Source organism: Cupressus sempervirens, chromosome 9 (genome assembly GCF_028749045.1).
Source record: "Cupressus sempervirens isolate cs-2001-9-10 chromosome 9, ASM2874904v1, whole genome shotgun sequence".
NCBI lineage: Eukaryota > Viridiplantae > Streptophyta > Pinopsida > Cupressales > Cupressaceae > Cupressus > Cupressus sempervirens.
The window spans coordinates 76,362,252-76,389,751 of record NC_143126.1 but is presented as its reverse complement, the minus strand read 5'-3'; the positions used below and the strand labels follow the sequence as shown (position 1 = coordinate 76,389,751).

The window sequence follows — 27,500 nt, the reverse complement described above, 5'->3', positions numbered from 1 at the left end:
AATCCATTGAAAGCTGCAAGACACAAATATGAGAAAGATGAGAACTGGATAAAATAGTTCCTGAATTGACTAATAACCGCCATTGCCTCTAGGCTAAATCTCCTCTTTGGACATCCTTGGAGTTCCCTGCAAATTCTCATTGTAAACGCGTCATTAACTTTGACATATTCTGCATAACTATTTTGCAATTGCAAACATGGATAAAACTCATAACATTTCACATCATTAGGAAAGTTTTATATTCTTGGGAGGCCCAGCCACAACTGTAGAGATGCTAGTATATAAATTAGAAAGGAAGACATATAAAAGGTGTTGTGAAACTTCGCAGTGCTGAGAGCTCTAGATAGGTTCTCACTTACCTCATGGGCCCAATCAATATACTATGTATCTGAACAAATAACTTGCACCAGAAAGAAATATTGTTCGACAAAATTTAGAGCCTCTACCTTACCTTTCACTCTGTGTAGGAGAACCAGAATGTCTACAATCTCAAGCTTGAGATTAGTACCAAATAGAGTTTTGGGGACCTTACTCTTAGTGCCCTGCAGCTTTTGGAACCAGGATTGCATAATTTCTTTCCTCCACACCATCTTCTTCAAGGAGAACTCAGAGACTGCTCCTCCTACTTTAAATTCCAAAAACTCCTTTGGTTCTGGGACACAGAGGCAATTCACCACAATTTTCCTATCAATGGAGATTAGTACTGTATGATCAGGTAGCAGAATTTGTCCGGTATCTATATTGTAGTGATTTATGCATTCATAAATCAACTTTGGAGCTTGGACCGCCGTCGAGAAACTAACTGCCTCCACTAGTCCACTTCCTCAGAGCTTCTCAGTTATAGGATGAATCAGCTTCGACCTTAGCCTCCTTTGGGAATCTTGTATATCATAAAAGCAGAGTGAAGTATCTATAAAGTTCTACAATGTGGACTTGATCCCATTTAGCCCATCAAACCCCACAAATCTAGTTGCCATTCTATTTGAGAATGAAGTAAATTCAAACTTTGAATTTAGATGATGCACAGGGAATTAAATTTGCAAGCACAAAATATTTGAAAGCATTGTGCTATTTAATAGCGTAATAATTCAAGAAAAAACAATAGTTTGAAAAATTGTTATGTTTCCCTCTATATAAGAATCCTAATTCATCTGTTAATCTTTAGGATATGCGCCACACAAATGAATTAAAGGATAAATTCATTGAATCAGTAAATGCAGGAGCTTCTGATGGACATTTCAATGTCTTTTCACTATTTTTCATTAGCCCAATGGTAACTTTCCTTTCTTTCATACTTACCTTTCCGTTTTCCAATCAATTTCAGAGAATTAAGAACATAGTACTTCATAAGGAAATATCCGCCTAACTAGATTCTGCTCAATGTACCTTTCCAATAGTGGTTAGATCATTTCCATTATCATCTTAAGATGCCTAGTGTGTAATTCGTGAGCTGAATATGCTTACAAAGCTGATTTCTTTATGAATGCGAAAAATAATCCTCGGGGGTTGAAAACCCACTAAGGAGAAGACAATTTTCATTTTTTCGCCCAGGCTCTATTTACATTTTCTCTTTTGAGTTAACATTTCCTCTAGGTTCAAAAAATCTTGAAAGGACTACAAAAGTTGAGGGGGGCCCACTTCCTTGTTTCTTTCCTTCGCAATTGCCTTTGGCAGAAAACAAACTTCATGGGTCGAAAGCTCGCCGAGGAGAAATCATTTTTGGGTTTTCCACTTAAGATGATTGTGAGCATCATGATGAATCCCAAATGTTTCCCAAGGTAGAAAATTGTAATGAAAATAGGAGTTTTCCATAAAACAACTCATTATCTTCTTATCTCAATGTGTAAGCCTCATTTGTTAATCTTTGTGGGAAATCACCTTCATGGGTTGAAAACCCATCAAGGAGAAGGTGATGCTCAATTATCTGCAAACTTCATTCTTTTATAGGAAAAACATGATAAGACACAAACAAGTCCATCTTTGTGAATAACTTTGTGAATTTCAAGAATCCCCATCGAATTAGGTACTAAGCTACCCATAGACTCACGACATCAAGGAAAACCCACTCGACCATAAAATGTGGGAGAAGGGAAAGATGGAAAATCCAATGGAGACTCTTTTCACCTAAGGGAAATTAGAATTAGACCCAAACATACCTAGACCTAACTAAGACACAAAAAATTCCACTTTGCAAAATGGATACAGGGTGAAAAGTGAGGCAACAGGCCCCTAATGCTTCATTTTGTAACTTAAATTTTTGATACCAAGACCTCCTAATTCCTTTGGTTTACATAATTTTTCCCATTTAATAGGAGCCAATTTTCTGTGATCTTCATTGTCATTCCAAAAGAAGTTTCTGAGTTTTGCTTCCATATTCTTATTCAGATTTTTAGAAAGAGGTAAGCAAGAAAGCATGCATGTTGGGAGGGCCAATAAGACTGTTTTGATCTTTATAACTTTACCATTTTTGTTAGCCATTTATCTTTCCAACCTCCTATCTTCTTATCCATTCTGTCAAGTATATTATGCCATCCCTTATTAGTTTGACTACCTTTTTCTAGCTCTATTCCCAAGTATTTACATGGAAATGTTCTTCTTTTATACCCCAACATATTACAAATCTAGATTTCTCTTTCAAGCTTAGTATTAATGAAAACAATTTCTTATTTTTCAACATTTACTCTTTTGCCTTGATGCTTCCATATACTGTTGAATGATTAATTTGAAGTTTCGTGTCTCTGATATTGTACTCTCTCTTGGCAGAATGGTATCATCAACATATTGTTGATGAGTTATATTAGAAACATTCTCAGTAACTAAAATACCATTAATTTTACCATATAAGTGGGCTTTGGAAATTGCTCTACCAAATATTTCAGCCATGATGATGTATAGGAATAGAGATAAGGGATCTCCCTGTCTAATACCTCTTGATGTCTCAAAGAAACCTTTAGGTGTTAACTAAACCTTCAAGCATTCCATTGATAAGAAATGAAAATTTACTTGTTGCAATGCATTGGTATATAAGATTAATCCATTGGTGAGAGAATCCGAAGGCTTCAAGTGTTTTGCATAAAAACCTCTAATCAACCATGTCATATGCTTTTTGAATATCCAATTTCGTGAACATGCCTGCCATTTTATTCTTATTGGATGTGTGTAATGTTTATTGAATAATGAGTATCCCATCTAGAATTGATCTTACTGGAACAAAACCTGTTTGTTCTTCTGAAATTTTCTTATGCAATATTGGTTTCATTCTATTTGCTAAAATTTTAGATAAGATTTTATAAATGGTATTGCAGAGGGCTATAAGTCTGAAGTCCCCTAGGCTTTCATGATCATCTTTTTTGGGTATTAATGTGAGAAAGGTATTATTAATTTCTAAAAGTAAAGATCCACCATTTCTCCAAGCTTCAATGGCTTTCCAAAGACCGTTTTTGATAATGTCCCAATGTTTTTGATAAAAAAAGCCCTGGAATTCATTTGAACTTGGTGAACTATTTGGTTTCATGCTAAATAACACAGATCTAACTTCTTCCATAATTAACACTAGAAAATAAAACACCTCTTCACTAGACTCAAAGCCCATTAACCCTCGAAGATAAGGTCAACATTGGTCTAGTCTTTCTAGGACGAGACCAATATTGGCCTAGTCCTAAAGAGGAAAAATCTCAAAATTGGTCTTAGAGTTTCAGAAGAGTTTTGGGTAAAGAAAAGAGGATTGATAAATCAAGAATAAACACATTCAAACCTTGAAAATCACTAAAATGATGCCTAATAGGTCCTAGATCTTCCAAATAAATGGGTGTTAAATTTTTAGGACAATGAATTGTAATTTTACTAAAGAATGAATGGTTCTTTTTTTGCAAGCTTTCTATTACTGATTAGATAGTACCCCAATTAGTGTTATGATGCATATATCATGCTAGCCCATTTCAAGCTTATGACCTCAAGTTGATGGTTAAATGTATTACATGTACAAGATAGGTTTCTCGAGTATATACGTTATTATTGAGTTGATAGTCTTACAAGATATTCAATCACAAACAGATATTGGAACTATGCAGTGGAAATAGTTATATGCTTGATAAAAGAGAAAAAATATAGGGAAAATGAAAGTATTTGGCAAGTTGTAGCATAAAAATAAAGATTTAGGGGGACTCACTTATTTAGTGATAAAATTTGTTAATTTCTTTAATACTTTATGATGGAAAGTCTACTTCAAATCATTTAAATTAAAAAATAAAAAATAAATACAAAGGGAGTTGTAACTTAAAGTAAATATTTAGGGGGAATCACTTATTTTATTTACCCAACTAGAGTTTAATTATTTTGATCTCAATTTGGTTACCAACCTATTAACCAACAATAATATATTTATCTATGCAAATGACAAATATGAAGAGAACCTTTTCAATAATTCTTTATCTAGTGTTTAAGTGTGAAAAAAAGAAAAGAAAAGTGTTTGATTTGTGTAAGTTAGTCTTCCAAGTTATTTATGTTTGAGTCAAATTATGGAACACCCATTAGAGTCCAACATTCTATTTAGAACTACTCAAATATATCATTTCCTTATATTTTTTAGGGTCTTGTTCATCTTCTTTGAAGTTCCACTTTTAAGTCGACAATTTGTATTTGATACCTAATATCTATTTTTCAACAATTGTCCAACAATGACATACCAAATGACACAACTATATCCTCACACATTAAAATGTGGTCTTTATCTATCTTTCTATAGGGGTGAAAAGGTCATTTAGGTAAAAAAATTAAGTGTTGGTTTTAGTTTGAGTTTAGGAACACCTATTAGGACCTACCATTTCATCTAGAACCATCTTAATTTGAATTTTCATTTTTTTTCATAACATCTTTGATTTCTCTTGTAGTCAATCTTATTCATGGTTTGTTCAACTTAGTTATTTGGTCTCTTATCCAAGGTATACAATACTGACTAAACTCTAATAATTCATTTTGAACCAATATAACTACTATTTCCTTGACAATCTTTCAAAGTTTGTCATAAGTGAGAAAGCTCCATTTTGAAGGTTAATTTCCAACATGTAGTGTCACTTTTGAATTATGTAATTATTGAACATCAAAATGAACATTGGATCTCAACATCGGTTATTGAACAATTGTCAACACAACCCTCCAAATGACACCTGACTATACAAAAAGTTAATCTTTAATATTGTGTAAGTTGAGTTAAAAAAAAACAAATCAAAGTTGTTAAAACTTTATTCAATGCCTAATCATCTTTTAAAATGTCGCCACTACTTGTTCAAAGACCATTTCAAAAAAGTTTCATTAATCAATATTTAAATTATGTCACACATTTTTGTACTTCTCATATGCAATACAAATTTCAACACAGTTTTATAACTCTTTTGTAGAGTATTCAATTACCTTACATTTTACATCTTAAGAATTCATTGTTTACATTGTAAACTAATTTCATCTAGTTTAAAAAGATCCAAAATTAACATTTTTTCACTTATATACATGAAAAACTCATACAAATATTAAATGATAAAAGTACATTTGAAAGTATACATTATAGATATTCTCACTGACCAAAAAATTACAGTCATAAACACCATATCCACTTCAGTATAATTGCACACACGATTCCTTGGTCATGAAGCCAAAAAGTACACATAATGCCTTGCACCTCTAAGTGGTAATATATTGAATTACAAAAATAATGAAAAAATAGGTCTACCCTTAGACCAATATTCAAAAAATAAGAACCAATTAGAAAATACAAAATACAACATTCTTATCTATAATGTAACTATCAATTCCATCCCATTCCACTACCCCCACCAACTTCTATTCATTTCTACAACCTAAAACCTACCCCCTCTTCGTTTTATGATCATACGACTTTATTTTTGGGCAATTGTACACTATACTTCTCACAAGTCTATGAGCAAGAATCTCTCGCATACATAATTCATCTTAAATTATGTTGAGTCCACTTTGGACTGCAACTCTCTTAACCTTCTTATCTTCATTGGAGTTCCATAGGAAAAAGGGCCCTAATAGAGGATTGAATTCAACAACATGCAACTAAACCCCCTCCGAAAACAACAAATCCCTATCTTGGTCTCAAATTCACCATGAAAGACTCCAAATCTCCTCATTAGTTCTCCTTTACACGACATAAGGAACAAAAAAGTCATATCTACATTTCTCCATTATCTATACTCCCCTCGCAAGAATCCTTTCCTAAGGATTATTGACACTTTATTCAAGAAACCATTATTGCTAAACTTGAAAATATTTTTCAACCAATTCTTTGATACTCGTTCCAAAAGCAAAGCCATCGACTTCATCGTACAAAGGGTTAACTTTGCTTGCATATTTTTTGTATCCAAGAATACACAACCTACTTGACTCAGTGCTACCAAAGAGACAAATGTACTTAGATATACCAAACTATCTTAAAGCAAAGTAAATAACTAGAAATCATTGTTCATATCTATGTAACAATAACAAAATTTTCACATGAGTGCTAACTTATGGAATTAATGTACCATTTGCCTCTGCACTTACCTCACACAACTCCCACCTCCACATCAACCACCATCATTATCAACCAATCATTCCATTCTACTTCCCCCTATAAATGTTAAATAAATATACTATATATACCATTTATAACATTCATATTAAAATATATTAAAACTTTAAAATATGGGCACTTAACATTATTACCCCTCCCATAGAAAAACATAAAAGCTACTAGCTAATCGTTGTAGACAACATCTATCTAGCGGATCAGATTAACTTTTTTTCATGATTTTATAATTAATTTAAAAATTACATTACCATGCTTTTAATTAAAAAATTCCAATATAAATAATCCAATCGACTAGTTAGCTAGTGGCTTGCACACCCAAAAACATACCTGTTAAAAGTTCAATAGATTTATTTATCATTAAAAATTTGAAAAAGAAAATAAAAATGTCTCTAAAATGTTAGTATCCCAGAACGTTGGCCCTTTTCCTCTGCACAATCACCTATGGGACTCATGATGTAAATACCAATCAAAAGTGCGTTTATCGAATGGGAGATGAGCTCCCACAAACACAAAGTAAGGGTTTAAAAATAGTGAAAAAAATCCAAAAAAGCTGAGTGGCGTTTTATTTAAGAAACAGACAGCTAGGCTAGACAGAGAAAGAATTAGTCGAAGTTTTCAGAGCGGGCGATTTTTCCTGTTTCTGGAAAGAAATTTAGGGGTTTATGGCGGGATATCATCACCAGTGGGCGGGTCCAACTGCGGCGCCGGATTCGCATTATCCTTCTCACAACTCTTCTGACGAGGTATCCTTAATACTATATCCACTCCTTATACCAATTACAAAACTATCTTCTGCTTAATTTTATTTGTAGAAGATTTTGCTGTGTTTCTAAATTGTTCTTATACGTTCTGGCTTTTGTGATTATTGTGTTTTTTCTGACATTTTCATCTCCAACGCTGTTAACTCTCCTCCTGGATTAAAAGAAGGGTTTCAGCTAAATTCCTCTGGTAATCACATATTTCTGTATGAGGTAGATTCAACTACAGTCTCAAAGCGTCTCTCAAAGTCGCTGACTAATAGGGAAAAAAAGTTTGGGTTCAACGCGCTTCCTTTAAAATCAGGTAATAAGAAAAAAAACAAAACAAAATACTTTTCATGATGACCAGTCTTCAGTTTTAATTAGCTGCAAGTGAACAATAACATCAGTTGAACTAGGATCCCTTTGGGGCATGTTTTTGTTCGGATGGATGACAATCTCAGCCTTCAAAATGATGAGACTCACATCTGGCTTTAAAAAAACCAATTTTGCTCGTTGTCATTGAGCAAGCACCCGTATCCAAAATCTCAAAATCTTTAGCCATCCCTGAATCCCTATAAACAGTGCATTTCTGCATATTTGAAAAAGCCTTTATTTTTCAGTATTTGATATGATAAGTTTTTGGGCCACTTCTTTTGTATTAAGTATTCTTGACATTTTAATTTTTTTCCACTACATCTGGGTTTCTTGCCACTTTCCTGCTTATTTCAAAACCGTTTACTTTAATTTTCAGAGCTTGTAAATATGTTGAACCGTATCATTTGCAAAATATAGATTCGCGGCATCTATATAACCATATTAAGGTTTCTTATGCCCTTTTCCTGGAGCGGGCGGTTTAGGTGTGGGTTTGTGGTGAGGGTATGGCGGTTCGCTGACTTATCTAAGCCTGGCTTTGCTATGGCTAAGCATGGCTCAATTATATAAAACATACAAAACACACAAAATTAAATACATAACAGAGCTGATAATCTATTGCCAGCCTCATGCCAACTTAAAGGTTTGAAATCCGGTGAGTATGATCCTAATTACTCAAAATTTGTGTATAATATTCGTCTGTATGAATGCATGAAATTTGATTAAAAATCATAAAAAAGTTGCTGTTTCACTATCCAAAAATTTAAATTTTGTGGTGGGCAATTGGTACTTGTAGTCCTGTTACAGGCATTCATTGTGATATCTTTCTTTGAAATCAGAAAGCATCTTCTGTTTTGCTGCATATGAATGAATAGGAGCAGATGAAGGGCAGAAGTGCCATTTTGGTGGTGAAGATTTTCTAGACATTAAAAATATTTTACAATAATATGCAAATTCCCAATTACACGTCTGTTGGCATCTTTTGTTTGTAACTGCCATCATTATGGCTTGTGTAACCTTTGTCTTTTATTAGATGTTCTTCAATAATATAAAGCTACCATCACTCCCTGAGATGGACAACTTTCTTCTCTCATCTCAATTTTTGCTCATACTTACATTGGTAACAGCTATCACAGCTAACAAAGTCTGGTCAGGGAAAAGTTTGGAAGAGATCACATTTGCTGAAGACTGGCGTGGCTTATCATTGGGCGTTGGAAAATCAGTTTTAGTGGTCACGAGTGGAAAAACAAAGTTGAGAGTTGTGGTTTTGGAAGTCATCATAGGTAGTTGTCCACAAAAAATATCTAAAGTTGTGAAGGTGTTCAATTGCAAGTTTTTTTCCAGTCACAGGTCTTATTTTTTAGTTGCAACCACATACATATGAGTGAGGTGTTTTGAGGGTTAGAAAATCATTTGCAAAGTTTGCCTGTTAGAATATCCATTAGCCTTGAATTTGAATGATGGGCAGATTGTTGAAAATGGCGTAGAGATTGTGATTACCTTGAAAGAGATTAGAAGGATTGGGTCCCATTGGGATACACCTATAATGAAAATTGTGACAGGAATGAAGTCATGATGTCATGTCCCTTTCCTCTTAAGGTTGGTTCCCTAGTGTGATCCTGAATTAAGGTGCTTATTAACACTGCCTAAATATATTAAATAATGAAATATTATGTAAATCTAAATAATAAATCTAAATTAAAATAAATTAAATCAAGTGAATTTTAAACTTCGCGTTTTGGAGCCCAATTTAGGGCTTTGGATGCTATCCTACAATTGGCTATAAAATTTATCATAGATGCCATTTGATGGGGGTGCTTCTTGAGGATCTTTATATTTCTACTCACAACCAACTATGCTAAGACAAGGAGGAAAACTTGTTATGTCCTCATTTTTAGGCTTTCTTGCCCTAACCTTTTGGGTGTTTGTTAGCCTTACCAAAGTTGTTATTTGATGAAAACACTTTTTGAGGTTAATTTCAGCTTCTAGCGTGTTCGCCAAGTTTCTTGGAGAGAACATCTATTTATAATAAGTCGCCAGGACAGGTCCAATTATCATTCATTATTGGTATCGTTCTTGTAGAATTAGTTTTTGATCCTAGTGCCTTATGATCGTTTCTACAACTTGGGTGGAAAATTGAGTTCTATCTTAATCAATTCTATTGAGGTTGTGCTTTTAATAAAATAGTTTAATGGGTAACTTAGTATAATAGCTTGTTGGAATGAGAACCAAAGGTTTTAAATGTACGACCCCTACTTGTGTGACTAAAGTGCTCAAGTATTTAATTTTTAAAATAAAACTCTTTTAGGTATTGTAAGGTTTAATTAAATTATAAAGTGATTTGAATTCCACTTTTTAGACTGTTTCCAAGATGGTTATAAAACAAGGCTAAGGTCTTATTTGTTGTATACAAAAGATATAGAAGCTTGTTTATTTCATTGCAGGATTCAAAGATTTGTGCCTATGGCCAAATTTTTGTGTGATGTCTGTTAGGATTTAACCTAGAAACAGAGATCAACAACAATAAGGAAGACCTAAAAAAGATGCAAGAAACACACAAGATTATCCTTGGAAAACCCTTCTAGAATGAAGGGAAAGACTCAACCACACGAGAAAAGATCACTTTATTGATAATAAATTCAAGTTTACAATGTCCTTTTGCTTGAACCAATATATATAATACGTAGACAGACTCTTCACATTACAACCGAAGGTCTCTTGAGTTTCCCAAATATGGCTCTAAATTTTCAAATACAACTCTTCGTATTTCCATGCCTCAATGCATGTTGAATGACATGTCAATATTTAATATTATAGTTTAACACGAATGTCCTTTTCAATTGAAGTTGATCATAACGGTATCAACGCCCAGAGATAAAGATCTCTATTGCAGCTACAATCTCCAACATTCCCTCTTAGTGAGAGAGAGATCTTTTGTCATACAAGGCTTCAACCAAAATGTCAATTATAAAATCTAATCACAAAAATTTGTTGAATCACTCAACATGAAAGCTTGCAAAAATCACAATCAACTTTCATAACAAACTTGCTCAATGTGACGCTGTCATGGAATCTCTCAACATGACAAATCTTCAAAAATCACAATCACCTTTCATCATCTACTCACTCAACGCGATGTTGTCATGGAATCTCTCAACTTGACAAGTTAGTAAGATTTACCACCAACATTGTTTCACAGATTCCCTCAATATGATACAGTCATGGACTCTCTCAACATTACTTCCAATTCCTATCACAAAGTCTCTCAAATGTGATGACATCATGGACTCTCTCTACATGATGTTTACTATGAATCTCTCATTATTATTAGCTCATAAAATCACAACTATTATTATTAATTTCATGTAAATATTAGCTCATAAAATCACAACTGAAAACTTTTTCCTAACAAGCGTCTCAAATTTGACAAATACCACAAGCATTAAAAGTATATATGAGAATGATGGGTCCATAAGAACTCCCTCTTAATCAAGAACTACTTTGATCACAACAATAAGCAAGAGGATGCAACCTCTCTTTGAGTCTGAGCATCTCCCTATGAATGAATCATCCAAACAACATCTTTATCTTGTTGCATCCTGCAAACAAGAGAGATATTGATAACTCATAACATCAAATATAATAGAGATCAATAACCATATAGATTCATGATCAATTCTCAGAATAAAGTTCTTATCTCTTTTAAAAAAATATTCCACCAAAAATTCCTCTCAATTTGAAGGTTTCCAATATATTCTTCACTCATCTAGTTGAAGAGCTTATTTATGGATGGTGCAACTGAAAAATAAACAAGCACATAGATGCCACTTTGTAGCTAGATGCCAATCACGTATATGCTCGTCCAACGAACCTTTTGAAAAATTAACCTTAATATAAATTTGTTAAACTTACAATATAAGTTTGATACATAAATAATAAGCCACAGAGAATAAACTATCTGCTACACTACATAAATAATAAGCCACAGAGAATAAACTATCTGCTACACTAACATATATGCAGACCATATATAATAATGAAAAATATGAGTTGATCATACTCTATTCTACAAAAGAAGACGATCACCATTATACTTGTCTCATATTTCTTGCAAAATAGTAGTTGCTTCCATGCTTAAAACTTTTGAATGCCAGCCAATCCAAGACGATACTAGCTACTAAGTGAAGTCAGATTTGTCTGCCAGGATGATGTTGCTGTAGGCACTGGTGACCATCCACACACCTTTCTAGGTTATCTCCTTCCTACCATTCACTATCTCAATTTGTTTAACCTCTCCATCTCAGTTGTTCTTGTTCACACTAATATTCCCATACTCTTCCATGACTTTGCCCAATGTTTGATCTTGTTCAGGTACTTGATTGAAATGATAGGATAAGACATAAGAAGGGTTTGAAAGATTATGAAAGGAGATTTGCCGCCAAGATTGAACAGTTGTTTTTTCGATAGAAATTGTTACTAGTCGGGAGAAGAATTAAAGGGCTCCAAGCATGTTTCTAGACATCGTGTATAAGATGCCCGAGTGGTTGCATCAATAATGATGGATACCTTTGATGGATTTGATAGATTAAAAAAAGTCATTTGAAAATTTTGTAATTTGTTTTACCAAAATGCGATGCACTGTGATAAGATCCGAATCAGAACTCCCAACTTACGATGCTAGAAATGAACCAATGCATGCACAATGAGCTGCAAAAAAAATGGTTGCTGCACTTGATTCTACAAATGCTCGTGATGCTTCATGGAATAGAACCTATATTGACTAAGGAGAGCTTGCAAGATGATTGTAAAACTCCTACCCTCAATCGTTACAAATTAGCTCCCAACACGTCACAACTTAGACACTATTTACTAATTTTCAAAAAAAATGACCCCAACAAGAAATAAAGAGTGTCCGTTACAAAGATCCATCATGTGAGAATACATAACAAAGAATTGATGACAATGGAGGCACTTAATAATGTGAACCAAACATTGATTATGTCGAAGGATGCCAAACCAATGCAGATACGATGAATTGCCAGAGGAGCTATGAGTCGAATATGAAGAGCACTTTCCAAAATCAATCAAACAGAGTGATATTAAGCCGAGCTTAAGACCAAACATCAAACTTGAACAATGCAAGTCCTACAACATTGGTGCTCTGCCCTAGCCATAACATATCAAAAAATTGACTGATATTGGACTTGCTACAGTATTCTTCTCACAAGAAAATATTCTGTAAAAACTAGGGATTTGGTATATATGCTAAGAGAACAAACCATACAAGATTTTTACATGAACTGATGAAAATAGTTTCAGGACATGAACCGATGAAGTTATCCCAGATGAAGACAAGACGAGCATAAAAGAAATTGTATCAAAAGAGAAATGAATAAATTCTCTCACAGCTACCATAATGATCACATTTTTCCTTAAACAATTTCCTTATTGATATTATCAACTTGGCTCTGATACCATATTAGGATTTACCCTAGAAACAAAGATACAACAATAAGGAAAACCCAAAAGAAGATACAAGAAACACATAAGATTATCTTGGGAAAAACCCTTCTAGAATGAAGGGAAAAACCCAACTACACGACAAAAGACTACTTTATTGATAATAAAGTTCAAGTGTATAATGTCCCTTCACTTGAAGTGATAAATATAACACAGAGAGACTCTTCACATCACAACCAAAGGCCTTTTGAGTTTCCTAGAATTGGCTCTTTATTTTCGAATACAACTCTTCGTATTACCACGCCTCGACACATGTTGAATGACGCATGTCTTAATATTTAGTATCACAATTTAACACAAATGTCCTTTTCAGCTGAAGGTAACCACACTTGTATTAACTTCCAGAGATAAAGATCTCTATCGCAACTACAATCTCCAACAATGTCCCCTTTTTGAAATAAGATATAATAATAAGTAATAATAAAATATAAATAAATTGTTGATTAATATATAAAAGAATAAAATAAAATATAATTAAGGTTGAATAAATTTAATGTCCGAAGATAAAGATCTCTATCATAGCTACAATCTCCAACAGTGGCCCCTTTCTGAAATAAGATTTAATAATAATTAATAATAAAATGTAAATAAATTGTTAATTAAGATATAAAATAATTAAATTAAATATAATTAAGGTTGAACTAAGTTTAATGAATGGTCAAAAGGCTTGCAATGAAATCATATGACTACCTCAAACTTGGGGTATAAAATGGAGAAGAGAATTTCATTTTGAGGAGGGAAAAAAGAAGAAGAAAGGAGCATGGGAATTAACGAAGGAATAATGGAAGATTGAAATAATTGATGAAGGGTTCTGACTTTCAAAAGGTGGTAGTCATGAAAAGTTGTGACTTCGTCAAAGGTCATGGAGGATGAAGGGTTGCATCTCTCTTGAAAGGTTGTGACTCTCCCATTTTGAAGAGATAAATAGGAGGGAAAATCTTTTTATGAAGGCATGGAAGAAAAGAGAATCAAATCTATCATTTAACCCAATATGAATTGTAAACTCAGAACTTACATTTAGCAATCAACAGATTATATATTTTATCTGATAATTTGAAATTCAATCAACCAATCATTTCTTTGTGGATGGGTGATATGGAACATACAAGTAGAGCAAGTAGCCAAAGATTCATCTGGGTAAAGTTATAGTTCAAATGAGCGATGTGCTTTGTTGCCCCTGAATTGGGAAGAGTTAAGCAGGAGGTAGTATGGAGATTGTGCTTTTGTGCCCCCAAACTCCAAAGACAAAAGCATGAGGCTTTGTGCCAGTTGTGCTTTCATGCCCTTGAACTTTGAAGAGTTAAGCAAGAGGCAATATGGCGGTTGTACTTCTGAGCCCCTGAACTTGTTGGATAGGTTTAGAGGCACCTTGTATGATCTTCCATGGGTGCTCCATGATGACGATTAATGGTTTGAACTTTGGATTGAACTTCAAAGGCATCTGTTGAATATCTTGAAAATTGTTAACTCTATATGTACATGACTAAATTATATGTTTGTTTATTTAGTGATGCTAGCCTAGTTGTAGGTTCCAAATTAAGATACTAATTTCATAATACACATTCTTAAGCATCATCCAAACCCTAATTATGGAAATTTGGGACAAATTAAGGAGGGTTCCTGTAGGAGTCATAACAGCTTGCTAGCAAGACAAAAACCCAAAGGTTTCTTGAAGGTGAGGACAAAAACACTTTACCTTCATCAGAGTGATTCCACACATGGATAGACATGGTGTTGAATGTTTGAACAGGGACAAAAACCCTCCTTATTTACATAGATTTAGAGGTGAGTCCAAACAAGGTTTGTATTGGTGCATAAAAAGGTTTTTAGGTTTTCGTTTGGTGTACTCAGTTGAAACTATTGAAATTTGTGAGGTTTTCCTTGGAAGACAAATTTTTGTTCGATTTGAGGTTTGGACAAAGAGATTGGATTCTGTTCTTCCACACTACCCAGACATTTTAAAAGGGTCATGGAAACAATATTATAATTAAAAAAAGAGAACTCCAAATATTGAGAAATGCATAGAAGTTTTGGACTATTTGAGTTATAATGGGATTCATATTGCAAGCCAAGATTAAAGTTGATTATTTTTTAAAAAAGTTGAATGATTGTATATTTTTGATAAAATTAATATTAATTGTCTAAATTTGAGTTTATTGCAGGTGCGGTTGGACCTTGTCTGGGTGTGTTGATTGAAGATAATGTAAATCTGCTGGGCATAATTTCAGAAGATGTTGAGCATATTTTGCCAGTTTGTAGGAATAAATTGAAGAGCGTCGATCTTGTTAGCATGAATGTTGATATGTTCCTATGGGGGAGTATCCTAGCATTGCTGAAGCATTGGAGAGATTGATATCATGACTGTGTTTGTCATTGATGTCAACATATTGTGAAGATTGGCAGAGTAGTAGACAAAGATCGAGATCGTACGGATCAAGGATTGGAGATGAGGTCAAGTGCAATTGAGGACATGTTTAATTGAGTGTCTCAATTTAGTGGTTAAGTGCGCATGCAGAAAGACTAGTAGCAATTATTCGAGATTTATAGAAGACAGGTTGCAAAGTTGCTAAGAAGTGGTTTCTGGTGATCAGATTATATCTCCTAACATGGATAGAATTTGGTTGAGTGAAGTAAGACAAAGGAAGAAGACATCGTGATGGTGAAGTTAGAGTGTGTGCGAAGTTCGAGGTCGCACGTGTGAGAATTTGTAAAGATTGTGACTGACAGTGTTATGAAATTATGAAAAGATGTAATGTAGCGTGTTATCTTAATGAGGTCCTATTGTAATTAATTGGGAATGCCTCAAGGCCGACTCAATGAATTATTTTGAGGACTTGGTATAAAGGAAAGTCATATTCCTTGTGATGAAATGTGTTAGTTGATCAAGTGTTTTTGTGGATGCGATAAGTGAAGAAGATTGATAAATGCGAGTAAGCGATCAAAGGGATTATTGTGATGCGAGTTGGCAGAACTGGTATTGAGATCTGAAAAGTGTTTAGTGCGGAAGAGGCATGGTAAGAGGATAGAGCAAGAATTGAGTTGCTGAAATCAGTTATATTTCTATTATTTTGAAAGGAATAATATAGAGTTCAGTTGGACAGTGAGTTTGGTGGTCTTGCCCTTGAAGCTATTTGGACAGTGGGTCCTTCTGCCCAAAACAACTCCTAACATGGTTGGCACAACTCCTAATAGGGTTGAAATCTCCTCATAGGTATTGATATGTACTGAATGTATTTCATTGGCTCCCAACAGAGGCCATCCTCTTACAAGGAACTTATATATAAGTACATCATTTTGTGGGTACCATCCCCAACAGGGTTTTTCCTCTGATCAAGGGTTTCCCTAGTTAACATATGTGATGTTATTGTGTAGTTGTATCTTCTTATGGTTGCTGTTGATATTGATCACATGTTTAAGATTTAATAAGGTTAATAAAAGTTGTATTGATCTGATATCTAATTTACTGCCCAACCCCCTCCCCCCCCCCAAATTATCTTGGTGTACTTTACTTTATAACAATTGCTATCAGAGCCTTAGGTCCTTGAAGGCAAAGCTTAAGAACTTAAGGAGATCAATGGCGGGTCATTTCAGAAAAGAAAGTCCAAAGTTTGATGGAGTTAACTATGACAATTGGAAAGAGAAGATGAAGACACTTCTGCTATGCATGGGTCTAGGATATTGTTTGATCACAAAGAATGGAAAGAGCATAGTGGAAGAAAGAAAACTTGAAGAGTGTATTGAAGTTGAAAGAGATTTGTGGATGTGTAACATGCTTGTCAAAGAAGCACTTTTGTTGGCTCTTCTTGAAAATGAGTATAGTTAGGTAAAATCTTTTGGATTATCTAGTGAAATTTGGAAAGCTTTGGAATCTACTTTTGAAGGTGATCAACATGCCAAGAGGGTCATATTACAAAATTGAATATGGCTATTTCAAGAAGCTAAAATAATGGAAGATGAATCTGTAAGAAGTTATATTGGCAGAATATTAGAAATTGTTGTAGGAATCAAGGCTTGTGAAGGAACTAAAGAAGAAGATGAGATCATATGGAAAATCTTGAAAACTTTGACACTGCCATTCAAGCAGACAATGTAGATGATTGAGCAAGTGATACCTGTTGTGAGGTTTTCACACCATTGCCCCAAAATTTTTGGGGACCCTCTTTTTCGAGCAAGCCTTGACAATTTGCCTGGGTGTTGGGAATTTTTCGGTTGCCTTAGCAAAATTTGGAGTTGTCCAGAGGTTTTTTGAATTGGCAATTTTACACCTTGAACGCCTTCAGGCCAGGAAGGGATTTGGTTTGTTTTCACCTGGTGCGAAACTAGATTTTCTGGAACATGTAATTTTGTCCTTAGGCCTGATAGGTTTCAACAAAAACATTGTTTTTGATGGTTAAAACGATATCTGGTAGGATAAAATTGCAAATTTTGGACTTAGATGAATTTTGAAAATTTGATTTAATTGAACAAGCTTGAACATTTTCAAAATGAATTTTAGATTTAGTCGTTTTGGAAAATCTTGAAATTTTTCGATGAAAAGAATTTTTGATAGCGAAATTGAATTTAGATTGCCAAGAAAATGATTTATTTTGTTAAAAAATTGAAATTGTATTGCAAAATTGAAATTGGATTAAATTGCAAAATCTCATTAATTTGGTCTAAATTTTGCCTAGAGGTTTTTAGAAACATTAAAGGAAATTGGTAATTTGGAATTGAAAATTGATTTTTGGCTTGCTAGATTCGATTTTAATGATATTTTAATTGCCAAAATGTTGTTAAATGAAAATTTGGACATTTCCTAGACTTACCTTGTTTCTATTTTGCAATTTTCGGTCAAATAGGCAATTAAAAGGGTCAATTTCACTATGGGGCTTAGTTATTTTCATGTTTTATTTAAAACTGAGCCATTTTGGGGGGTTTAACTTAAGTTTTTGTTTCCCTCCAAGCAGGTCAGCGCACTTTGGAGGTCAATAGGAGGATATAAGAAGGGGCTTCCCCCCTCTTATTTCCCCATTCCATTTCCACTCCTCTAGCTTGGTGTTGAGCGATTTCTTCTAGCTGGGCGAATTTCTCCTTTGGCAGCGATTTTGGCTTGAGGATTTTCATTTTTGGGCAGTGAATTTCTTCCTAGAGATTGGGCGATTTCTGTCCCAAGGAAAATTTGTGGGTGAAGATCTGATTTTAGGCATAGGGCAATGAATTTTTTTCTTCAGCTGAGGTGATTTTGTTTGGTGGAGAGGCAAGGTACTTTGAGGTCTGATTTTTGCAAGAGGGCAGATTTAGATGGACAAAATTCTGATTTGGAGTAGATTTATCTGCCCTAGGGCAGTGATTTTCTTTCTAGTCTGGCGATTTTGGCAAGGAGGTCGAAATTTGGTGAAAGGAGCAGATTTTTGCAAGTAATCCATTTGCTAGGGCATCATATTTTGGAGGAGGACTGAAATTTCTGAGATCAGATCTGAATTCAAAGAGGTCCGATTGTTGATAGAAGGCAGATTTAAGGTAAGATTTTCGTTCATCTTTCGAGGTGAAGATTGGTTTTAAATACAGATTTTATTCCTTGTTCTTGCTTTGTTCATTTCCCTTACCTTCTTGCTTTATTCATCCACCACTTCATCATTTCCATTGATAGGCTGAAGTTGGGAGATATAAGTGTAGATTTCATGATAGGACACTTGGAGAGGCAGAAATATGCTAGACCACCATAAGATTGAAGTTGGGAGATATAAGTGTAGTCCATCCTAAGGTAACTAAGAGGTAGAAATAAGTGCTAGTCCCACTCCTAGGTTGGAGAGGCGATTATAAGTGTAGAGATAGGATTTGGAGAGGCAGAAATAAGGTAGATTCCATCAATAGAAAGAAGTTGGGAGATCTATAAGTGTAGTCCATATCATTTAGAACGAAGAGGCAGAAATAAGTGTTTAGGATGGTGGATGTTAGTGCAAGCAAGAACCCAAAGGGAACCAATACAAAAAAAGACAAGGAAGACATGATACCTAAGACCACCTTCTTCTCGAAAGTGAGGCGAATAAGTGACTCCAAGGTTGGCATGGTGAACATGGTATAGTTGAAGGATAGATTGAAGGAAGAACAATCCCCCATGGCGAAGAAGATTTACAAGAGCAGAATTGTGCACACAGCGGCTTTCCCTCCTACCTTGCCTTATTTGGAATTGGTAATGGAGTGTGCATCTTGGTTCGATATTGTGACCAGGTTCATCATTTTTGATGAAGGGAAGAGAGTGTTGGCTAACATCAACGGACAAGTGGTCGAAGAAGTATTCAATATTCCCTAGCATAAAGGCATGACAGTGGTAATGATGGATTAAACAACCAAGTTCTTTTAGGATAATTAGGATGCCTAGTTCATTCATCTAAAGCAGAATTGGTTACACGAAGGCAAGAAGGGAGTCACCAAGTCATCAAAGCTCACGAAGTTAGATTTCAAATCAGAGTATGGTGACCTTATTGTGCTTCTCTGTGGAATCATGGGCGTGGCTCAAGGTATGCAATTCGAGAACTAGATGTACTATTTTATTGATGGAATTGAAAATGGAAAGAGAAAATTTGATTGGGCTAGAATTATAAGTAAAAATTTAGAGTTGCAACTAATGACAATACAAATTCAAAAGCGATTCTACATGAGGTCCTACCTTTTCTATCTGATTACTAGACTATATGAACATCTTGGAGTTAAGGCCTTAGGAGTGATTGGCAATGGGTTGGGGCAATGTTTGGTGCACGAGTGCTATCCACAACTTCATTTGCACAACACGAAAGATTATAAGATGTTTTATGACGCCTTTGCTATGAAGACTGTAAGAATATTACAAGGGACACTTGCTAGGAGGCTCTCATTGGAAGCGGAAGAAAAGTTAAGAAGTATGGGAGTTGGTTCATCCAATTTCTGCAATTAACTATAATGTTCCCATTGGTTGCCAACATCAGAATTTCAGGTATTAGTCTAATATTGGACCCTCATAGGCTAATGAAGATGGTTAGAGGGTCTTCTGAGGATTGATTCATCACCAACATTCAACGATTTATGGATTTGACCTTTGTTTGATGTCATTTGGACTCCATTTGCCATACTTACTATGTATAGTAAGTTAAGGATAATAGAGATGGACCCCTTCTATTTTTAGAAAGTGTATTTGGTCACATGGGGAATTATGAGGAGAGATTCCTATTTCAGACGGCACGACAGTCAAACAAGTATTTCAAAAAATATTAAAGTTCAAGTGACTTAAGTGATTTATTTAAATATTTTAATGTTATAAAGTTATAAAGTTACTTAAGTGACTAAAAGACGAAATAGTCTTTTATCTCACATTATTAAGTTGTTCGAGCCTCTCCTCATTTCGAAGTTATAAAGGAAAGCATTTGCATTGGGATTATTACCACGAATATTTGTTATTATTCAAATCCTAATCAGTTGCTTGAATGTGATTGGATATTTCCTAAGGATGAAACCTCTTAAGGAAAATAGTGAGGCTGGATGCAAAACCTAGTACTCACATTTTACTTCAGTATTGTAGTGATTCGATATATTGATCTATAGGATGTGAAGCTTCAAAGGCAAAAGGGAGAACATGAGGTTTAAGACAGGGATGTACCGATTCCACTCTCACATGGGCATACGATATTCTGCAACTAAGAACTCAATAGTTTGAGGAATGTATGGCCGGTAGGAAACTGTAATAACTATACATCAACAGTAAGAATATTGGTCTGTGGAGTTTGATTATGGTATTGGAGGATGTTGGGATTCCTAGTTATAACCACATTAATCACAACTCCGTTTCGATAATATTCAACAAAGTGTGTTGAACTGGCAGCAATAGAGGTATTTTTAGAATTGAAGTTCGATTGAATATATTGGAGGTTGATAGGAAGTGGAGACTTTTAAACAACAGTGAAGTAAAATAGGTTAGTATATGAGGATTCACGCACAGGTCATCATTGAATAATATTGGCATAGGACGACAAGTAGTCAAGGAGGACAATCACCCTATAGCAAAGGAGATTGTTATATTATCAGTGCCTTGCGTGAATGCTACTCCAACATATCTATGTACGTTACCAACGTTTCTTCCTAGCATCAAACATACTGTAACTGAGCTTGTGATAAGGGAATTGTTGGATGTCAGTTCAAAATTGCATCACATTGAATACAACACTTGAATACCTTTCTCTAGTGGTAACAAGCAAGAAATTGATAACAGGAAAAGTACACAGAAGCCAGAGGAGTTGCAGAGTCACCTAAGTATCCTGTTAATAGCTCACGGGTTTCCTCATTTCCAATCGGTAGAAGTCTATAGTATCAGAAATCGGATCTATACTATCTCATACCTGCAACTATATGTTATGGTCTTCTTTTCTTGCATATAGGAATTTTGTCATTAATTACAGAGCATAACAGACTTGGGTTTAGTTGCAATCTTTAAAGTGGATAGTATAGTCTAAGGTGTCCGTACCACTATCCATGTATTTGCTGAAGCTCTTTTTCACATAATTGTTTCATGGCATTTATAATGATATACAGTAAAGTGGTAGTATAGAGGCATTTTTTCTTAAGGCTTTGGATTGCATAACAACTGTTTGATGTAATTCCCGCTAGTCAAGTTTCACTATTTGTAATCAAAATCAGCAGAGATTATTACATTCACATATATTAGAGTAGCAGGAAGTACGGTTTTGTCATTTGGAATAGGCAATGATACTTGCCCCAATCTTGTCACCTTGCAGCTGCAGAGGAATTAGAACCGTATCATCTAGGATGGTATAGAGCAACACAAGGATTTGATCCTAATGGTCTTATCAAGGCATCTCACGAGAGCACATTCAAACATATTCCTACTATAGAAGATTTTTGGGCCAATGCACATGATGACTTTCATGTGACGAAGCTAGCTTTCTCAAGTTGTTAGTGGGCATGATGAGAGCATTCAGATGGAGAGGCCTTGATATTCTTGATCAGCAGGAAGACAATGAAAATGTGCTAAGAGAAGATTATGATACAATGGATGGAATAAAATTGGGTCCAGTGGATTGGGATGATTATCTAGATCCTCAAAGGCAGTTACAAGGACAATTGATCTACAGATTGACTCATGGTATAATGAGAAGTTAAGGCAATTACAAAGTCAGAAGGTACGCCTTACTTATGAGAAGATGAAACTGGAGAAAGAAGGTCCAACGAAGTCAGTTGGACAGAAGGGTGGGGGCAGTGGCCAGCAATAAAGAGCAGTTAAAAGCAAGAAGAGAAATTTGGAGGTTGAGAAAAGTAAAGAACATCAGGAGCCTCCAACAAAGAGACAGAATGCAACACTGTTAAGGGAGAGCATAATTGAGGCTAGCAGCCAAGAGGTTAATACAAGTGGACAACGGGTCGCGGTAGAGGTGAGCTCTAATTCAGAATCAAGTGGTTATAGTAACAATACCGAATACTCTCCTCTCTCGGAGAACCAGCATGGAGATGATATGACAATCACTAGTGAAGAAGAGGATAGGCCAATTGATATTGAGGAAGTAAACCAGGCACTTGAGGCTATTGGTGATGTTTTGCTTGTCAAACTGAATCCAGCTTTGGGGAGATGCATTGCACCACTATGGTTAAGGCAAATGCTTATGCCAAGAGGCAAGGTGGTGTCTGTCTGAACAATTGAAGATATTCAAGGGTTAGTGGAAAAGGAAGATAGTGAGAAATAGAAACAAATTGCAAAAACGGTGGCAAAGGTAATCAGGAGCAATAATGAGGGTCACCGAAAAGTTCAGATTGCTATACCAAAGGTTAGCAAGGTAGTGGATGAGATTGTAGCCCAGGAGTATGAGATAATAGAGCATGACTTGGGAAGAATCACAGAGGACATGGAGCGTGAAGAGATCCAGGAAGGCATTGTTTCAATTAGAGAAAGGTTGAGGAAGGCAAACATGAGGATTGTAAAGTTGGAGGTCAAAAATAAGTATTGGAGAGATTGCCAACCTATCCAACAGTTGCATCAGGCAACCCTTCCGTAAGGCAGCGGGAGCAACATATCAACTCAGTTGCATGAAATCAAAGATTGGATCAGTGATATAATTCAAGATGGGCGAAATTTCTTGCCTTCCTTTATCTCAACATTCAGATCATTGGTGGCTATTAGGGACAAATTCAAAACATTTGAAAGGGATTGGAAGGATTTCCTTTCAGTCAAGGACTTAGCCATTCCCAGGCTACGGATAGTTATTGGGCTATCGGAGAGATATTTGGAGAGAACCAAGTTGGTGGACGAAGGAGGAATGTGTATGGTGGAGTCTTGGTATGTTGCCTTGACCATCAAATTGAGGATACTTAAAGAGATACAAAATGAGATGCCTCCATTTCAACCATGATGAGCGATGTTGGGGTTGTGCTTGATTTTGAAGATATCAAAAAGGAGAATGTCAATGAGACAAAGTTTGGATGAATTAAGGAAGGTTGCCATCAGGAAGAAGCATTTGGGCACCCTTGCCTCCCTTAATTCCTTTATCGATATGCGAAAGAATATGAGAAGGATCATGAGAAGACATTGCGAGCAGTGAGCAACATGAGGAATTCAGCTAAGCTCAAGATGAAGCACATGCCTTGCCCTCCCATGAAGGAAATCAACGACAGGCTAGCCAAGTTCATTTCCTTGGCTAAGATGAAAGAAAAGGGTAGAATTATATTAGAGGATCATTTGATGTAAGCCCAAGTGGCAAATTCTCCTTTCTTCTTCGGTAGGATAAGTGTCTGATTTTGATTGGCTACCATTTTGGCGCCTTCCCATTGGTTGCCACTTTTCCTTTTTCTCATTGATCCATTGATGAGGTGTCGTCTTCTCATTGGCTGATGGGGTGACAACCCTATTTAGGGTTTCTGGGATTTGATCGTTGATTTTGCCTCTTAATTACTATCATTGGTTGTATTTTTGGCCGCTATTAAGGACATTTGCCCTCATTTGTAAAGGGTTGAAGAAAATTGTTGCTTATATAATACCAAAATTGCTTCTCTTATCATTGTTGTGTCTTGCATGGTGATTAAGAACACTTGGTGTTATTGCATGGTTTCTTCTTCCAATAGTTAAAGTTAAATTCCATTGAAGTTGTTAAAGTAGATTTTATTTCAAGAAAGTTGTTAAGCAAGGGTAAGAATAGATGGATAGTTGTATGGTGATATCAGCGGATGTTTGATAGGGATGCATAAACTAGGCCACTAGCATCCTAGCGACTTGTTAGGAAGCCTTGCGTGATAATCTAGTCTTTTTCCCCTTGAATCATTGCATCTATGGAGGTAGTGCCGTTGGCAAGCTTTCATCAGATTTGATCCCTGCCCACCTGCTAATCTTTCCATTCATAGGAGTAGAAGTAAAGCAACAAGTAGTTCAGTAGTTGGAGTTTTTGAAGAGCAAAGTTGGAAGTGAGATAAATTAGAAAAGTAAATTGAGAAAGTCAATATACGTTGCAAAGCTAGATTTCATCACAATCACAGCAAAAGTTTGACATCCTTGAAAGAACAATGTAAGCCCGCCTACGTGATTAGCCCACAGATCACATTAATATAACTGAGCTAGTATCCACAAGTGTAAGGAACCTTGGAGTTTTCTCATGTTCGTCATGAGTATTTACTTTCAAGAGAGGGTTGAGTGTTTGGTATTCTATATCAAGTATTCAATTGCTATATGTTATGTAGTGGTATAAAACTGACATCAACAATACCTTGTACTGAGAAATTTTCTAGAGAGACTCTTTTTGGAAGATTGGAAATAGTAGAAATAAGTTTGAAACAGTTTGAAGATTTGCCTAGAGTGGAGATTGCCTTTAATGCATTGAGTGTTTCTCCTTCCCTATCAAGGAGTGCAAGCACCAGTGGAGATAATGCTAGCAGCAGTAGATCAAGATCTGAAGAAGACAAAAAGATTGAAGAAGGAATTGCCTTGCTTGTGAGAAGAGAACCGGATGATAAGAAAATTTTTAAATGTTGGACTTGTAATGAGTTTGGTCATTATGCTTCTAAATGTCCTAAAAGAGTAAAGAAGTACAAAAATAATTTCAAGTCTAGAAAGCCTAGAGAATGTATGTATGCAAATGATGATGATGAACTAGATGAAAGTTTAGAGTGAAAGTGATGATGAGTTAGGTTTTGTTGCGATAAAAGAAGAAAATCCTGAAAAAGAAGTTAGAGAGGAAAAACCCCTTGTCAGAAAGCTGATTGGATCATAGACAGTGGTTGTTCACATCATATGATAGGTGATATGAATAAATTTGTTGAGTTCAATAGTTGCGATGGAGGAATTGTTAGAGTTGGTAACAATGCTGCTTGTCATATCAAGGGAATAGGCTCTATTACTCTTGATGGTAAAACACACATAGATGATGTTTACTTTGTTGATAAATTGAAACATAATCTTCTAAGTGTTGTACAGTTGGTTGACAAGGGATATCATTACAGTTCACAGAGAAGACATGTATCATCAAGGATAAGAATGGTAAGATGATTGGTATTGGCAAAAGATCCAAAGGTAATGTTTTTCAGCTGAATCTTACAGAGATGACATGTTTGGTTGCTAAAGTTGATACCAGATAGTTATGGCATACAAGGTTTTGTCACATAAACTTTGACAATATTGTGAAAGCAAGTAGTACATTTGCTGTTAGGGATTTGCCTAAAATTGTGAAGCCTACTAATGTTGTGTGCAAGGAATGTGTTATGGCTACGCAAAAGAAAAACTCTTTCCCTAGCAAGAAGTTTACAACAACGAAGTTGGAGATTGTTCATACAGATCTGAGTGGTCCCACAAAGACAAGAGGATTCTACGGTGAAAAGTACTCCATGATTCTTGTTCATGACTTTAGTAGGATGATGTGGGTAGCGTTCCTTGGAAAAAAATCTGAAGCATTTGAGAAGTTTAAGTTGTTTAAGAATAGAGTTGAAAATGAGTCTGGATTAAAGATTAAGTGTTTAAGATCTGATAGAGGTGGAGAATTTACTTTTAAATGAGACTAATACTTTTTGTGAAGTAAATGGTATTAAAAGACAGCTATGAGCCCCTAAGACACCTGAGCAGAATGGTATAGCTGAGAGAAGAAACAGGTCTGTTATATGGTTGTTTTGATAGTCGCAGGTCTTGGGTACCAAATAATTCTATATGCAGTGTCCGAGGAATATTTTCACAGCGTGAGCACTCCTAGATGGTGGGTCATGGAGACTTGATTGATTAGAAAAAAGTTCCATTGCTTGGAGTTTGATCTTCATTCTTGTGATTTTCTGCTAAGTATAGTTGTCTTCTATTGCTGCACATGGGATCGAGGGAGGAAGGAATACCTTCAGATCTGCAACATTTTCATCTTGCTCTGTGCATTAAATGATTTTAGTAAGCTGGATGCGGACTAGTCTTGTGCAACATATTGTTAATTTATTTGTAAACCAGAGCTACACTGAATCAATAATAAGGTCAGAACCAAAGATATCCTTGTTTGTTTGAGTTTTTAAACAATATGTCGAGGACCTTACAAAACCCCTTTTGTAGTGATTGTTATTGAGGATGAAACCCCTACATTTACTGTTTACACTCGGATTGAAACTAATGTTCAAGGTTAAAACTAATTTCCAGATTGTCAATGTAGGTTTGACCATCTCTTGCAGACCCAATAACATCAGCAACTGAGCGTCCATTGGAAGTCAGAGCTAACACAGGCTTTGTCAGGGATTAATAACAACTCATCAAACTGTAGGCTTTATCAAGGACTCAACAACACTCTATTTCAGGACAACGTAATAGATCAGGTGCAACAGAGGTTGGGAGTGTCAGAGCCAAACAAGGGATTTCATTGAACAACAATCAAGAAAGTAGATGAAAGACTTGGAAGACCCAGTGCAACCATTCAGATCATAAGCTCCCAGATCCAAGGAGTATTATGCTTACACCCAGATCTCAGATATGCCAGAGTAGCATACATTATACATCAGCAAGGTGTATCAAAGAACCAGGTCAGTGTTGAGAGTTACAATTAGCCAACAGTTCATTCATCGACATCAGTTACTTGCAGTACACCTCAGAACATAATTCAAGACCCAATTGAACCAGGGATTGAGCAAAGTAGGGTTTCAATGCTTCAGTTTTTAGGTGGATGCTTATGGATGGCTTTCAGGTTCATTGAGGCCAATTCATAGACACCTAACCATAAAGCACCATCTGAATCACTGATCAGATCCATATGCTCTTCAAACAGGCCAGACTCGTAACATTACAAGTTGTATTTTTTGAAGACTTGGGAACTAGT

At 35.4% G+C, this 27,500-nt stretch overlaps 1 protein-coding gene across 2 annotated transcripts in view; it reads left to right on the top strand.

Annotated features, from left to right (window-relative positions):
* The first annotated feature begins 7,183 nt into the window (after window positions 1-7,183).
* The window catches only part of LOC149537689 (RNA-binding (RRM/RBD/RNP motifs) family protein), a 60,688-nt gene continuing 40,371 nt past the window's right edge, over window positions 7,184-27,500 (top strand). For both annotated transcript variants that reach the window (XM_089799024.1, XM_089799023.1), the window contains exon 1: window positions 7,184-7,332. In XM_089799024.1, the coding sequence (XP_089655150.1) occupies window positions 7,252-7,332 (81 nt within the window). In that variant the 5' untranslated portion in view covers window positions 7,184-7,251. The remainder of the gene's footprint in view (window positions 7,333-27,500) is intronic.